Genomic DNA, 16548 nt, shown 5'->3' with positions numbered 1-16548 from the left:
AACACAGACAGAGATGGCAAAGCTGGTGACAATCACAGCTAATACTTGTTGAGCACCTAATTTCTGATAACACCTGGTAAGGGAGATGTGATTTTTTTATCCCTATTTTGCTGATAAGGAAACAGAGGCACAGAGTGGTCAAATAAACTCTCAGGGTCACACAGCCCAGACTGGGAGAGCTTGGACTCAAATCCAAGCATTTTGTATGTAGAGTCCAGCTATAAGGCACCTGGTCTACCCCACTGCTGAACTGCAACCCTAGCCTCATTCCATTTCTGCTTCTCATTCCACATACATTGGAGAAGAAAAAAGCTGAAAGAAGGAAGGAAAACAGATCTAACAGTATTTTTCAGACTATTACATCAACATAAATAATACAAGAAAATCTACAGGAAGACTGTTAGAACTAATAAAAGAGCAGAATTGGTAGGTCCAGACTCAGTATACCAAAATTAACTGTATTCCCAGCCACCATCAGCGATCAGCTGGAGAGAGTAATTTTTTAAAGTTAACACTTCAAATAGTAATAAAAATTGTGAGAATCTAGGAGTGAATGTAGCAAAAGATAGTAAATTTTATATGAAGAAAATCATAAAACTATTGGAAAACACAAGAGAAGACTTAGTTAAGTGGAGACATAGCCATTTTCATGTGAATGAAAGTCTCAGTATTGTAGGTATTTCAGTTCTTCCTGAATTAACCTGGAAATTAATGTAATTCCAACCAAAATCTCAATACATTTCCCCTGCCCCCCACAGGACTTGACTAGGTAATCCTAAAATTCATATGGAAAAATAAAGTCTATCAAGGAAAACTTAAGAAATAAGGTGGGGAATTTACCCTCCCATGGGTTAAAATATATTATAAAGCTATCATAATTAAAATATTATAGTGTTGGTGCAGAGATGGGAAATTGGACCAGTGCTACAGAATTGAGAACTCAGAAACAGGAAATGTGTATTTTGAGGCTTGATAAATAACACACAGCGTTACACATCAATAGGGAAAGGATAGACTATTCAACGAATACTGCTGGGAAAAATCGTGGTCTATAAAGAAGAAAATTAATTTAGATCCCTCCCCATGCCATACTCATTGATTAGTTGCAGGAAACTGAATTCAACACTTAAATGTGCTAAAGTAAAACTTTTAAGCTTTTGGAATAACAATGGGAAAAAACAGTTAAGATCCTAAGGTTGGGAAGGATTTCTTCAACAATATAAGAAGCTTGTTCCATGAAAGAAAAGGTTGCTAAACTTACCTGTGTTAAAACTTATACTATCCATACAACAAAGGGTACAGTAAACAAAGTGAAACCACTGCTGCAAATTGGAAATTGATACATGCAACCTAGAATAGATATTGAATACTCACACATTAATGAGGAAAAGAGGGGCAACTACAAAGGCAGAAACACGACCACAACAGTGGACAAAGGAAGTGGCAGCCAGATCCCAGGAGAGGACATTCACATGGTTATAAACAAATGAAAAGGAACAGAAGAATGCAGATAAAAGCAGCACTGAAATACTGTTTCTCCCTCAAAAGAGAATCAAAACTAAACCTCTGTGTGTTGGTGAGTATGTGAAACAGTGGGAACTCAAGAGTATGGGTTTGGTAGAACCATTTCAGGGAGCAGTTGCAAGATATCTGGTAAATCACAGATGTGCACACCCTATGACTTAACAATTTCAGATATTTGTGTTCTTAAGAAAGTCACAAGTCTGGAAAAGGTGCTGTGAACAAGAAAGTTCTTTTCAGCATTGTTAATCATAGGGGAAAATTGGAAGCAACATAAATGTCCATCCATCCATTTTTAAAAATGGATAAATAAATGTTGTGAAATACTGTACACAATTAGAATGAACACATCCACATCAAAATGTGTCAATCTCACAAACATGTTGTTGAGAATGAAAGGAACTTACAAAAGAGCTCATGTTTCATTGGTATGGAAGGATGTTCACAAGGTATTGTGTTTTAAAAGCAAGTTTACAGTGTATACGGTGTAATCCCATTAAAAACACATGCCAAGGTCAAGGAGGGTTTAGGGTTCCCCAAAAGTCCCCCCAACTTTCTGGGAAGCCATTAGCACTGATGGCTCAGTGGCCCTCCTACCTGGAGTCAAGGTGAGTAGGTGCCACACTCAAAGCCACTGTCTGCCAGGTCCCAGTGAGTCGTAAAACATGCGGGATTGTCTCTGTCTGAAGACAGCAGGGCCTGGGCCTGGAGCTCCCAGCAATCCCTGCAGTCATAGTAATTGCTGATGATGATAGCAGAGATCTCCTTTGCATCTGGGGTATCCACTTTGCAGCCATTCGCTCCAACTCACAGAAACCTATGGAGGTGTCATTATCCGCATTTTACATATGGGGCACACAAGGCTCAGACAGATGAGGAAACGCCTGAGACCACACAGTGGCAGACCCTGCTTTGAAACCCGGGTCTGGCTGCCGTTCTCTACATGTCTTAACCCAACAAGCTTTGATTGCAAGGCCTTAGAAACCCTGGGCTGATCCTTTGGAAGGAGGATTCTGGCACCAAAATCAATGCACTTCTAAAGCAATGGCTCCCAAGCTTAGCTGCATATTAGCATCTCCAGGAAGGCTTTTAAAAAAAATCTCAGTATCTGGGCTGCATGCCATCCAGTTTAACTAGACACTCGAGGAGTAGGCTCCAGGAATCAGTATTTTTAAAGATCCTAGGCCATTCCAAAATGCACCACATTTGAGAGCGAGGCTTGGAAATAGCACCTCTCAAACGTCAGACCACCCAGGAGCCTAGCCAAAACACAGATCTGCTTCAGCGTGTCTGGGGTCCTCAAGATTCTGCATTTCTCCGGCACTTCCAAGTGAGGCTGTGGAGTCTTTGCTTATCATTTCCTCAAAGGCATGTGCCTGAGAGCCTCTGCCATCTTTTTCTTCCTGACTTCCAGTGCCACCTAATATCTGCTGCCTTTCTGCCAAATAGCTGTGAACCTGGGCAAAGTGAGGCGGTGGATCTTTCCTGAACCCTTTCGCCAGAAGTGAGCGTTAGTCAGCTGTCCTTAAGAACACCTCACCAGGCATGCTCAGGCAGGGGCTGGGGAGATCAGGGGAAGGGGCAAGCCGGGCACCCTCAGCGGCTCTCAGGGTGGGGCGTGTGGCCAAAGTCCCCGAAGGGTAGGAAAGCCTCCCAGAAGATGGAAAACGGAGCTGGGTGCTGCAGGACTCCAGGGGCTGAAGGCCAAAGGCCCAACCTTGTGTGTTTGTTCAACAAATATTGGTGGGCTGCCTACTGGCTGGGCACCATTCTAGGTACAGACAGAAAAGGTCCCTCTGTTGTGGGGCTTACATTCTCGGAAACTCTGGGAACAGATCTGCAGCTCCATGTGTGGTATGTGTCAGGCGGTGCACCAAAGAAAAGTGAAGGAAGAAGGCTGGGGAGTTCAGTGGGAGGGGCTGTGGTTTTAGGTGTCTGGGAGGCATCCAGTAGGTGGCTTCTAAGCTGAGACCTTACAGGCAGGGCATGTAGGGAAAGGGAGCAGCAAGAACAAAGGTCCTGAGGAGGGCACAACCAGGAGGCAAGGAGGGAAGCGTGGTTGGAAGAGCAATAGGAGGCAGTGGCAAAGCTCTGGACACAACCAGGGAGCAGGCGGGGTACTGGGAAAGGAGCAGAGCCCCCGGATACCTCCCTGCCTGCAAGAGCAGCTCCCGTTTGGGCTGAGGTGGCAGGATTTCAGGGGACGGCCCAGCTGGTGGGGGAACAGTCCTGGGCACCAAAGTCATGAGGGCCGGGCTGGGGTGGTGCCCTCCCACACCAGCCCGACCTGCTTCCTCCTGGTGCCCACAGCCATGGAGAGGAGGATGGGCCTGTGCTGGGCTGACCAAGGTGCCTCTCCTGTCCTTTCAGTCCCAAACCCCTCAGGTGGGTGCAAAAGGGAAGATGACGCCCCCTCCTGACTGCTGACCCCAGCAAGTTCCCTGCCCCCCAACAGCTGCTGCAGGCCTGGTACTGTCCCCAGGAGGCCTGCCCTGTGACCTCGGCCCTCCCATACAGCTGCCCTCAGAATCAGCCCCAGCTCCAAGAAAGCCTTGCATATGGGGCCCAACTTCCCGCCAGTTACACAACTGCTACGACAGGTGTGTGGTCCCAGGAGGACTGGTAACTGAGTGCATAGGTGAGGGAGAGGTGGACAGATGGACAGATGCATTGGTGGGTGGGTGATTGATGAACAGGTGGATGGCTGGATGGGCAGATGATTGGATGAGTAGAGCCCGGCAGACCTGGTGGTAAGTCAGCCAGCAGTCACTACACACTCACCTACCCATCGTTCACCCAGCTACCCACCCACCAGTCATCCATCTGTCCATTCACTTAACCTTCCTTCCATCCATCCATTCATCCCTCCTCCTGGAACCACACACCTGTCGTAGCAGTTGCCCCACTGGAGCAGTTGGCTGTGCTCATCACTGCCTGGCCACCACACACTGGGTTCTTTGGCCGTGGGACTCTGCTGGCCAGGCTGGGCGGCTCCAGACCCAGGAGTCAATGACTCAGGTGAAGGCTAGCCTCTGTCTACCTCAGGAACAACCCCAGAAGGGAGAGGGGGTTGCTCTAAATCTTGAAGGACAATGCCAGGTTCGTTTCCTGGTCTCAGCCTCACTGGCTACGTGACACCAGGCAGGTTACTAACTGCTCAGTGCCTCAGTTTCCTTACCTGTAGAGTGGGGATAATGATACTTTCCTTGATGGGTCATTGAATGGATTAAAAGACACATGCAAAACATTCAAGCCAGGATGGGGCACATAGTCAGCCCTCAAGAAACAGTGGCTGGACAGGCACAGTTGCAGGGGGGGCCATCAGGAGAGAAATTGGGGACCAACAGAGGTGAGGCTCAGAACCTCACCCCCCCTGTTTTGAGAGAAATCTTCTGCATCCGTGGATGTTTTGCTGCCCTTGTCTAGCTTGGATTAATACTTAGTCCATAGGCACACACCTGATCATCTACATTTGCCCTCTTACAGCACTAAACTATGTTTTCTACCTTTATCTTGCATCTACCTACCACTTCAGCATTTTATTAAAAAATAATAATAATAATAAGGGAGAAATGTGGGATTCACATATAAATCAAGTATAAAAATCAAATGAATAATCATATCTGACTTGATTGTTTATAGTTCATGATGCATGATCAAAACCTAAAGTTTCTGTAATATGACTGCCCTTGTACTGTTCACCATGTAAGAACTTATTCACTATGTAAGACCTTGTTCACCATGTAAGAACTTGTTCGTTATGCTTCAGAAGATTGGAGACTGTTGAGATATAGGCTTGGAGTTGATTAATGACTGTGCATTGAGTCCCCTATACAGAATTTTATTGTTGTTAACAACCATTTGATCAATAAATATGAGAGATGCCCTCTCAAAAAAAAAAAAAAGAAAAAAGAAACAGTGGCTGGCCACCACTTCAGTGAGGAGAGCTCAGTATGTGCACGGGAGGGAAGGGGCAGTGCGAGGTGTTTGCAGGGGGTGGTGTGCCCAGCGTGTGTGGAGCCAGGGCCCTTCCCATGGCTACACAGGCTGGAGGGTGTCTGGGCCGAGTTGTCATTGCCCACCTGCGCCTCCAGCCCCCAGGGGCTCCCAGGGACTCCCAGAGCTGTAAGTCTCTGTGGAGCCTGTGACGAGCCAGCTGTTTGGGAGGGCCAGGCTGGCAGGTCACACAGGGTGGGCTGCAGAGAGGGCTGGGGCCTCCGGCCCAGCTGTCCCCAAGGAGCACCTGCTGGGCACCTGGATGTCATCAGAGCCCAGGACGGACCCCCAAGCACTGGGAACCCACAACTCTTGTCCCCTCTCCAGGTCTTCACGGGCATCTTCACAGCAGAGATGACCTTCAAGATCATTGCTCTCGACCCCTACTACTACTTCCAGCAGGGCTGGAACATCTTCGACAGCATCATTGTCATCCTCAGCCTCATGGAGCTGGGCCTGTCCCGCATGGGCAACCTGTCAGTGCTACGTTCCTTCCGCCTGGTACCTGGCTGGGCCCGCGGCGGGGTGGGGGGCTCTCCACCAAGGTCGCCATGCAGCCAGTTCTGCTCTGCACGCCCAGCAGCCATTTGCTAGATACCCCGGTGCTGCTGCGAGGTCACAGAGGGGGCAAGGCAGGAGACATCCCTCCAGGTCGGCCATCTGGATGACCTGCAGGGCCCTGTGTGACTCAGCCCTGTAGTCCTCACAGGGTCCCAGGAAAGGAGCTAATATTACTTCATCCCCATTCCGCAGATGAGGAGACTCAGACTCGGAGAGAAGGCCACATGGCAAGCACCAGGTGGGGCCAGGTGTGCTGGCGGCTCATCTGGGGCTCTGCCTGCTGGCTTCAGAATTGGAATTTGGGGAACATTAATGACCCACAGATTGTGTGGGGATCTTGTTAAAGTGCAGGTGCTGGTTCCGTAATCTCAGGCAATCCCAGCTGCCGGCCAGTGGGCCACTCTCTGAGAGGCCCAGATGTGGGACTGAAAGCAGTCAGGAAGCTTCCTCCCAGGAGGGCCTGAGCCCTGCTGGTGGCTTCCCTGGGGGCCAGGAAAGCAGGAGGGTAAGGGCAGGGAGGAAAGCCCAGGCTATGGGTTCTGTGCTGATCCCAACTCCACTGCCATGGGCCAAGGGGCAGAGACAAGTCACTCCAGCCTTAGGGGTCGGCTCCTTCATCTGTCAAAGGGGGTAATAGTAGTGCCGGCCCATGTGGCTGTTGGGAGTTCTGATTGAGTTTATCCATCCTAAGCACAAGGCCTGGCTCCCTTCCTTTCCCTGTGATAACAGAGGACAGAAGGATGCAGGGACAGGCAGTGTCAGGCGGTTGGAGCTCCACACCTGATGAGGATGAGGATGAATCTGGAAGAGGAGGGCCATTCCATGTTGGGGGATCTACTGGGAGGTTCCTCGCAGTGAGACCAAGGGAGGCAGGAAGCTGGTATGGGGACAAAGAGAAGGGCCAAGCAGGGGAGATAAGTTGGGGTAGACTGGGGCATTAACGTGACTCCCAGGGCAGAGTCCATCAAAGCCACCCACAGGCTGTGGACAGAAACAGTGGTGTGTGCTCTTGGAGGGACAGTGAGAGACAGGCGTCCAAGGTCTCCCTGGACTCTCAGGCAGGTGCTGGGGGTACAGGTGTCCGTGGGCAGTGGGAGCCCGAGCCCCTCACCAGGACACCTCCCTCTCCAGCTGCGAGTCTTCAAGCTGGCCAAATCGTGGCCCACACTGAACACACTCATCAAGATCATCGGGAACTCAGTGGGGGCGCTGGGGAACCTGACGCTGGTGCTGGCCATCATCGTGTTCATCTTCGCTGTGGTGGGCATGCAGCTCTTTGGCAAGAATTACTCAGAGCTGAGGCACCGCATCAGCGACTCTGGCCTGCTGCCCCGCTGGCACATGATGGACTTCTTCCACGCTTTTCTCATCATCTTTCGCATCCTCTGTGGCGAGTGGATTGAGACCATGTGGGACTGCATGGAGGTGTCTGGGCAGTCGCTGTGCCTGCTGGTCTTCTTGCTTGTTATGGTCATCGGCAACCTGGTGGTAAGTCAACCAACAGTCACTACACACTCACCTACCCATCCATTGTTCACCCAGCTACCCACCCACCAGTCATCCATCTGTCCATTCACTTAACCTTCCTTCCATCCATCCATTCACTCAGCCATCTGTTCACCAAACTACACCCATCAGTCTCCCATCCATGCACTTATGTGTCATCCATCTATCCATCTATTCATTCACCCATCCTCCACCTGTCAACTCACCCATTCATTCATCCACACACCCGGGTACCACTTATCCATCCATCTACACACTTACCATCAGTCCATCTATTACTCAAATACCTATTCATTCTTTATCTCTCTACTCATCCAATCATCTGCCCATCCACTTGCTCATCAGTCACCCACCCACCAATTCATCTATCCATCTGTCCACCTCTCCGTCACCTACTCACTCAGTTACCAGTCCTCCTATCCATTCACTTACTTACCCAGCCATCCACCTATAATCCCCATCTACTCATTCACTTACATACCCAGCCACCCATTCATCACCCTTCATTCACCTATTCATCAACCCCATTCCTTCATAAACACACACAAACCATTCATCCATCCACTCTCCCATCCGTCTGTCCACCCATCCACCCCTTACCCCTCTTTCCACTCATCCATCCCTCCACTCATAATCGACCCCCGCACCTGTCTCATCCACTCACTCACAGTCCCATCCATCTCCTCACGTATCTGTCCAGCTGTCTGCTCACTCAGTGACCCATCCATCCATTCACATCACTCATTTGCTCATTCATTCATTCACCTATCTATTTACCTATTTAGTCAAAATGTACTCATTTTTATTCAATTTATTTTACTCATATACCCACTATTTTATCAGTCATTTAGTATCAGTGATTTGTCACAAGGTTTTTCAATTCAACAATGTTAACAAACATTTGCTGAGTCCCTGTTGCATGCAGAACATTGGTTGGGCATACAGAAGTGGATGTGGCCTTGACATTGCTCACCAACTGGAGAGACTGAGGAGGTGGAGAGTTCGAAAAGGCCTGAAATAACTTCCAAGCTTGTCAGAATGATTAGAACCATTAAGGAAGAACCCATGGGTATTGATCCCCACCAGCTGGGGAAATCCTGGAAGGCTTCCTGGAGGAGGGTTTGGAGCTAGATGGGCAGGTTGATGCTAGAGTGGGAAGGAGCAGGGTAGGCAGAGTCCAAGTGCAGCAGGTGGTGGTTCAGGTGGAGCAGGGCCTATGGGAGCCTTTGTCATCCTGGGTAGCTATGGAGGGAGTCGCTACCAGGAGGGGCCCAAACCTTGGCTCCCAGGGCCACCTGTGTCTTTACAATGGGGGGAATCCTGACTTTGAGAGGGGTCAAGGTCTAAATGCCAGAGAAGAGGCTTTGGAAGAGGCCAGGCTGAAGGAGTCAATGGTCCAGGAAGAAATCATTGTCCACTGTGGACAGGAAGCTGCCTTCTTGGGTGCACAGGAGGCCCACACGTGCTCAGATCTCACATCCACATGATCCAACTCCTGCTGGCATGGGCGATGCAGGCCCACATCAGCATGCAGAAGCTTTTAGGTGGGTCAGTACTGTGGGCTACAGATCCCAGAGCCCTTCCACAAATCCACCTGCTTTCCCCACCATGCCTTGACCAGACCAGCAGGCCCAGGCCAAGTTGGCATCAGTCTTGAGGCCCCTACATGGAGCCCAGAGAGGAAGCAGCGCATCCGTGCACAGTGCCAAGAGAGCCCAGCCTTTGGCAGGCCCCACGCCCCCTTCCATCCCTCAAACTGGCCGCCCCCTCAGGATGAAGCCTCTGTTACTGCCTCTGCCCCCACCAAGCCCCAGCAGACTCTGTATTCCAAGGAGGCTGAGCTGGCCTCACACACAGCCCTGCAATTGCCTAGCGGACCTGCCAGGGGATGAGAAGATTAGAGGCTGCAGGGGGAGGGAAGCTAGCACATCCCACGCAACCCCCTCCCTGGCCGCCTCAGGAATTGGGCTGCCACCAGGCGTGGGTGGAAGCAAGATTGCCACTGAAGTGGGAAGTGCTGATCAGGCCAGTGCAGCAGCAGCATGATTGACAGGAAAGCACTGGCAGGAGCCCAGCCTGGGGAGCCCTGCTCCCAGCCTGCCGGTCAGGGGACGTGGGGTCAGGCGCAGGTGGGGCTGTGTGGGCAGGTTCAGGGTGGGCACCAGGCAGAGGCAGGCCAGGCCGGCAGGGTGGATGGAGGCCAGGGGCCAGGCCAGAGTCGGCGTGGACAGCAGCTCTCTATCACATCACATGCCACACCCCACTGCAAGGACATAAAAAAGGCTGCCACGTGTCAAAGTGATCATCTCTCTGTAGAGATGGCAGGGGAGATGCCTCTTCCTAGCCTTGCCATACTGCCCACATGAACGTGTGTTAGGTTTTAAACCAGAGGCATGCTCCTGACTCCAGGTAATCCAGCCTTACCCACTGTCTTCATCAGCATTCTGTTCCCAGCTCTCTGACAGGGGAGGCGTGTCCCAGGGGCTTGTGAGAAGCTGAGCATGGGCATACAGTGGGTTCCCGAAGAGAAGAGTGTGCCCACCTTTATACGCCACCTGGCCCTGGGCCCCCATTCAGCTGATCTCCCTTCTGGGGTGGCTGGGAGGACAAGACAGCAAGCCAAGGCGGGGAGCTGGGTCTCAGGCCTGTTGGCCCAGCGGTGCTCATGAGCCCATCTGACCTGTATGTGGGGACAAGCCCACCACTGTCTTCTTCCCCTTCACCTTGTCACTCAGCCCAAGTTCTCTTTTTTAACAAAAGCTAGAACTTCACCCTTGCAGGAGGGTTTAACAACAAGCAGCAGTCCAGAACCATGGGAAGACTGAGGGATCACACGAACCCACCCAGACTGGATCCCACTTCCCACGGAGCTACGCTCAGCCTGACCCCATAGTCCCCTACCATTCCTGAGGTGGCAAGGCCCCCTCTGCAGGCTGTGACACTGAATGAACCCAGGGTTCTCCGCAGAACCTAGGTCAAGACTCAAGAGACCTGGGTCCGAATGTCATCAACTCAGACTGTATCTGAGTCCTTGGGAGGAGGGGTGAGAATCTGCCTTTCCTCATACAGCCAAACTCTGTATTAGAGAGAATGGGGGTTAGAATGAGGGCCCAGGGCCCAGCATTCCACCATAGAGCTTTGCCATCAGCAGTCCTTAAAGTCCCCAGGGTCTCATTTTTCCCGTGGTGGCCCGGAGTAAGTGCTCTTAGCATGGCACCCACCGTGGTGAGCCTGACCGACCCACTGCCTCCACAGGTCCTGAACCTCTTCCTGGCCCTGCTGCTCAGCTCCTTCAGCGCAGACAACCTCACAGCCCCCGATGAGGATGGAGAGATGAACAACCTCCAGCTGGCGCTGGCTCGCATCCAGCGGGGCCTGCGCTTTATCAAGAGGACCACCTGGGACTTCTGCTGTGGGCTCCTGCAGCGGCCTCAGAAGCCCGCTGCCCTTGCCACCCATGGCCAGATGCCTGGCTGCATTGCCACCTCCAGCTTCCCACCACCTGAGGCCGAGAAGGCACCCCCCCGCAAGGAGACACGGTTTGAAGAAGGCAAGAGGCCAGGCGAGGGCACCCCCGGGGATCTGGAGCCTGTGTGTGTGCCCATTGCCGTGGCAGAGTCAGACACAGATGACCGAGAGGAGGAGAGCAGCCTGGGCACCGAGGAAGAGTCTAGCAAGCAGGTGAGGGCCCCCCGCCACCCCATGGACACAGACAGGGCTGGGCTCTCCTGTCCGGGGCACCCAGCCTTGCTCAGGGACACTAGACCAGCCACCCCCTAAGAGCCGCCTCACAGAGGGGTGCTGTCTCCCCTGCCCAGCCCAGGAGCAGGTCTGGGAGGGGCCATCATTCAACCCCTGGCTGGTCATGGGCACCTAATTGCACAGAAAGGGGAACTGAGGTGCGACAACAGAGTCACGCATCCAAGACAGAGCCGGAAGCCCTGGCCTCAGCCCCCTCCCCAACCCTTGTCCCCCTCCAGGACTAGCGAGGTGGAATGTCTTGGTAAGACATGAGTACAGTCCCCTGACCCCCCTGACTGCCTTCCCCCTCCCAGCCAGGGCTAACCCTGAGATTTAAAAATAACGTCCCCCGGATGGCGGGTGTCAGAGGCAGCACTATCTTATCTCTCGACCTGTTATTTTTAACACTTAGGACCAGCCTGGACAAAAGAGACAGCATGCCCTGCCTGCCCCCCAGTTCTCCCTGCCTGAGCCAGGCTCGATGGCTGCCCCTGGGGTCTGTGGGTCAGTGAGAGGTTCTGTTTAGTTGGGCCCATCCCGGGAGGGCCTGCCCTGGGTGGGTCTGACTGTGAGGAACAGCTGCTCCTGTTAGGGACCAGCTCCCAGGCTCCAGGCTTCATCTGTCCTCCTGTCCATTCAGGCTGAGGAAGGGGCAGGCAGGGGGCAGGGGCGCTGAGCATCTCCTGGTGCTCCCTGCAAATCCCTGTGGCCCCTCCTCCCCTTTCCTCTCCTCTCCTGAGCCTGTTGGCTCTCGCTCCCTAGGGCCAGTATGTGCATGTGTGCACACGTGTGAATGTGCACGCAAGCTGGGGGTGCCCTGGGAGATAATAGGGAAGTCAGCATGCCCATCTGAGGTTGGGTTCCAGCAATTGAGATCCAGCGTCACAGCCCAACTGCACCTTCCAGGAGGTAGGGGTATTCGTGCCCAGCTGACCAGGGCCTTTGTCTGATGAGGGCCCTTGCCCTGTACCTACCAGGAGGCTCCCAGCTGCCCACTCCAAGCCCTGAGGGGGTCTTCAGGAAGCTGCACCCCATTTGCATGGGCAGGGCCCTGGAAGCACTCTGGCTGGGTAGCTCTTGAGCCGGGGTCTCTTCAGCAGGAGTCCCAGCCTGTGTCAGGCAGCCCAGAGGCCCTCCCAGAGCCCAGGGCCTGGAGCCAGGTGTCAGAAACCACCTCCTCTGAGGCCAGGGGCCCTGCAGCTCAGGCAGACTGGCGGCAACAGCGGAAAGTGGAGCCCCCGGCCCCAGCGGGCAGCGAGGTAATGCACACCTCTGTGCCTGAAGCCCCACCGCAGCAAGGCCACAAACATCTGGCTCACATCTGCATGTTGGTGGCAGCCACAGCTGCTGGACAGGGGCAGCATGGGAGACCCGCCCACAGGGGAGCATGAGGCCCAGTGCAGGACCAACCCCATGCCTCCATGGGCCCCACCCCATCTCCCCATTTGGTTCCTGTGCTTTGGCCGTGTTTGGCAAACATTTGTCCTGTGAAGCACCCCATCCCAGAGGACTTCAGGAAGTTCTGTGAACAAGTTCTTGGCACACTGGCCACCAGCCTCTTCTCACCTGGACTAAAGCAGAGGCCGCAGACAGGAGGCCTAGGCCTACTGTATGGTTCTTCTGGCCAGAAAGGGTTTTCATTTGAATTAGCTGCCAACATTTAAGACCGAGAAGCTTTTGATTATTTAAGAAGTCTGCATTTCTGGCTTCTCTTGAAAAACAATTAGAGGCACCTCCCCACTGGAGACAGGTAATAAAGAGCTCCTGGGTGCTGGCCAAGGCTCTCTGCAGCCACAGACTCCACCCACCTGACTGCAGTCCACTCCCTGCCTGGTCCCATAAGCACCCCCGAGCTAAAGGATGGCAGCCCAGCCGACCGCACCCCACCCCAATTGCACCCAGCGCATGGAACGTGGAGGCTAGCATCCAGAGATGGCGCAGCGGCCATCGCCCTGCAGCCTGGCCTTGGCTGTCAGTCCAGCAGCTGTGACCTGCTCTACAGAACATTCCCCTTTGCCTGGTCACTCTCCTGGATGGCCTGCAGGAGACTTTTCGGTCACGGTGCTTTGGAGCACAAGGGCCTGCTGGAATCAACATCCTGACTGCAGGTCGCACTCCTCCCGGGAGGGTCTGGCACAAGGGCCTGTGGAAGCAGGAGACACAGGCTGGGTGGGAAGTCATGGAGAAGGCGCCATCCACTGGAATGATGGCACTCCTTCCTTGTTGGCTCAGCTCACGGTGGGCCTATAAAAAGGAGAGGTGGGCTGGGGCTTTCCTGGGAGGAGGACCCCTCGCCTCACCTGCTCTGGGTCCTGAGAACGTGCCCCCCGGCACGACAGCCGTGATACTCTAGGAGCTCCAGTGTCTGAAAAGGAAAGTGTGAAGACCTCCTGGGCTTCCTTTCTCAGCTCAGTGCCTCCAGATGAAGCTGGGGAAGGGGGGTCCTGCAGAGCCATGGGCCACAAAGGCAAGCCCCCACCCCTTGGCTCCACTGTACCAAGGTGCAGTCCCCCGCCGGAATCCGGCTTCCCCCAGTCGGCCAGAACCATAGGGCCTGGAGCCCAGAGGTCCAGCCTTTGCTCAGCCCCGATGGGCCCTCAGTGGGCCCCGATTCCCATTCCTGCAGAACTAGAGGCAAACCTCAGAACTAGAGGGACTCGGAGACACCGGTGGAGCAAGTGACAGAGGCAGAGAGAAGGAGCGGCTTCAGGAGCAGGGCCACTCCCAGACCTCAGACCACCTCTAGGCGGCTCCCCTGGGGGCTTAGACAGGATCTGAAGCCAAGGAAGGGCCCCTGCCTTCACAGAAGCCCTGCACCTGCCACACCTGTATTTAGGGTGTGTTCTTGGAAGTAGAGCCTGAGGTCGCATCCTGTGCACATTATTGACTGAGGGGGAACCTTCAGGAGAAACTGAGGTAAAGGAGAAGCTTTGAAGGGTGTGGAAGCTGGACTCAGCCTCCTGGTCTAATGGGGTGCTCTGCAGCATGAACAGCAGCACAGCACCGTCCACCTGGGACAAGGGGCTAGCCTTTTTGTGCTCCCGTATCAGTGTGTCACTAGGGCCAGCCAGCTCTGGCTTAAACTGTCACCCCCAAGCCTTTTCCAGGGATGGCAGCTCCGAGGCTAAAGGCAGTTTTCTGGATGCTAAGCACCCAGTGTTAAGCAGCTGGGGATGATTGTGCTGACTTAACTGGGGAACTGGCAAAGCCCCAGCGGTGCTCACCACAGCCCCCTGTGTGCTGGCACCCACACATGACAAACACAGATGCTCCCAAGGGCACGCTGCCTGCACCTGCCTCTATACTCAGACCACGTGAGGTCAGGGCAAGGAACCTGCATGGCCAGGCAGGGAAGTTTCTAGAATCCTGTGGTTCTTACTCTGGGCTCTGTGCATCATGCCAGCCCCATGTGAATTGGGCAAGAAGCATGGGCTGAGGTGCCAGCCTGCCCTCTGCATGTCTGACCTCCCTGTGTGGGCCCCCAATTCTGGTTCTGGCTCTGCTCTGGGCACGGCCTACCTGTGTTCTGTGTGTGTGCCATGCTACCACCACGCATCTGTGTCCTAGTGTGCGTCATGTTGCTGCTCACGTCTGTTTTGCTCCCAGCCAATGCATCCCCCATCTTGTGATTTCACAGAACCCCTTCCCACCCCTGTACCCTTTACCTTAGGCTCCAGTCGGCCAGAACCATAGGGCCTGGAGCCCAGAGGTCCAGCCTTTTCTCAGCCCCGATGGGCCCTCAGTGGGCCCCGATTCCCATTCCTGCAGTAGGAGCTAGTCCAGGACCTTGCCCAGGAAGCTCAGGCTCCCCTAGACTGGGCTCGAGGCCAGAGGCTGCACATGGCCCACACTCACGTCCTCAGCTCCTGGCCTTGCCCCCGCCCACAGGCCCAGGAGGACAGTTACTCCGAGGGGAGCACAGCAGACATGACCAACACCGCTGACCTCCTGGAGCAGATCCCTGACCTCGGCGTGGATGTCAAGGATCCAGAGGACTGCTTCACCGAAGGTGTGCCCTGGCGGCCTTTGCCCCAGCCCAGCCCACCCAGAGGGGCAGGGGACCAGCCGCTCCTTGGGGCCCAAGGCCGTGTTGTGCCCTACCTTGACCCTGTGCCTGTCTCCCTCCCCCATTCCTCATGCCCCGGGGGGCCTCTCTGTCTGCCTGTAACATGAGTCATGGCAAGTTGCCCAGGATGTGCTGGGCTGGGCAGTTGTGGGTCAGCTGCACCCAGGACTGATGACACTGCATTCGTGGGGTGCCAGCACAACTATGTCCTCCACAGCAGCAGGGACTGCATCCTATTCCCTCTGGCCCTGGCATGGTGCCTGCATATGGTAGGCCATCTATAAATACTCATGGATGTGACATGTGGCTGTGTTGGTTACTGGCATTTGTAGCTTTTATGATTTGGAGATATATTCAGCAGGTAGTTGAGGGTAAAATAAGGGTTTGCCCTCCATGTGACACATCATTTGGGGCTGTCAGTGGGGGCTCCACCCTTCCCAAGGCTCCAAAACTCCCAAACATGGAGAAAGCCCAGGGACAGAGCACCCCAGCAGTTCTGGAATATTCCCCCAGGGGGAGCATCTCCCAGATGGGCAGAGGACAGACTGGAGCACATGCCAGCCCCAGCCTTTCCCCTGCTCAGACCTGCCAGGCCCTTCACCCCCTCACTGGGCATCTGGTCCATCTGGCCCCTCCACAGAGAACCTGATGAATGTGGGGACCTGCAGGCAGCCCCAGTACCCCCCACCCACTGTGTGGTCCTGTTCTCTACCGCATCATTGTACCTTCTTTCCCTTGGTCATTCCTTCAACTACCCGACCTTCCACCATCAGACATAGGCATTCACAGGTCCTGGGTTGGACCCTCCCCACAGGCTGCATCCGGCGCTGTCCCTGCTGCACCGTGGACACCACGCAGGCCCCAGGGAAGGTGTGGTGGCGGCTGCGCAAGACCTGCTACCGCATCGTGGAGCACAGCTGGTTCGAGAGCTTCATCATCTTCATGATCCTGCTCAGCAGCGGAGCCCTGGTACCCTCCTGGGGATGTGGGGCTGGGCAGGGAGGGATGGAGGAGGAGGGAAGGGCAGGAAGAGGAGGTCTCCAGCTGGACAGCCAGGCCAGAAACTAGTGCAGGGCCTCTGCTGGAAATGTGCTCTCCAGGCCCCCAGAGCAGAGATCACCTCACAGACTCAACACTCACAGCTCTCACAGAGGTCA

General features: G+C 54.2%; 1 protein-coding gene across 9 annotated transcripts in view; it reads left to right on the top strand.

Annotated features, from left to right (window-relative positions):
* The window catches only part of SCN5A (sodium voltage-gated channel alpha subunit 5), an 89478-nt gene that overhangs the window by 52309 nt on the left and 20621 nt on the right, over positions 1-16548 (top strand). For 5 of the 9 annotated variants that reach the window (XM_073222453.1, XM_073222452.1, XM_037014347.2 and 2 more), the window contains 6 exons: positions 5845-6018; positions 7210-7566; positions 10840-11265; positions 12423-12584; positions 15214-15334; positions 16206-16360. In XM_073222453.1, coding sequence (XP_073078554.1) covers positions 5845-6018; positions 7210-7566; positions 10840-11265; positions 12423-12584; positions 15214-15334; positions 16206-16360 — 1395 coding nt within the window. The remainder of the gene's footprint in view (positions 1-5844; positions 6019-7209; positions 7567-10839; positions 11266-12422; positions 12585-15213; positions 15335-16205; positions 16361-16548) is intronic. The other 4 variants (XM_037014349.2, XM_037014350.2, XM_037014351.2 and 1 more) reach the window with 2 other exon arrangements.

This window comes from Manis javanica, chromosome 15 (assembly GCF_040802235.1).
Source record: "Manis javanica isolate MJ-LG chromosome 15, MJ_LKY, whole genome shotgun sequence".
Lineage (NCBI taxonomy): Eukaryota > Metazoa > Chordata > Mammalia > Pholidota > Manidae > Manis > Manis javanica.
Note: the sequence above shows the minus strand (reverse complement) of the source record. Positions and strands in the feature narration are given on the sequence as shown.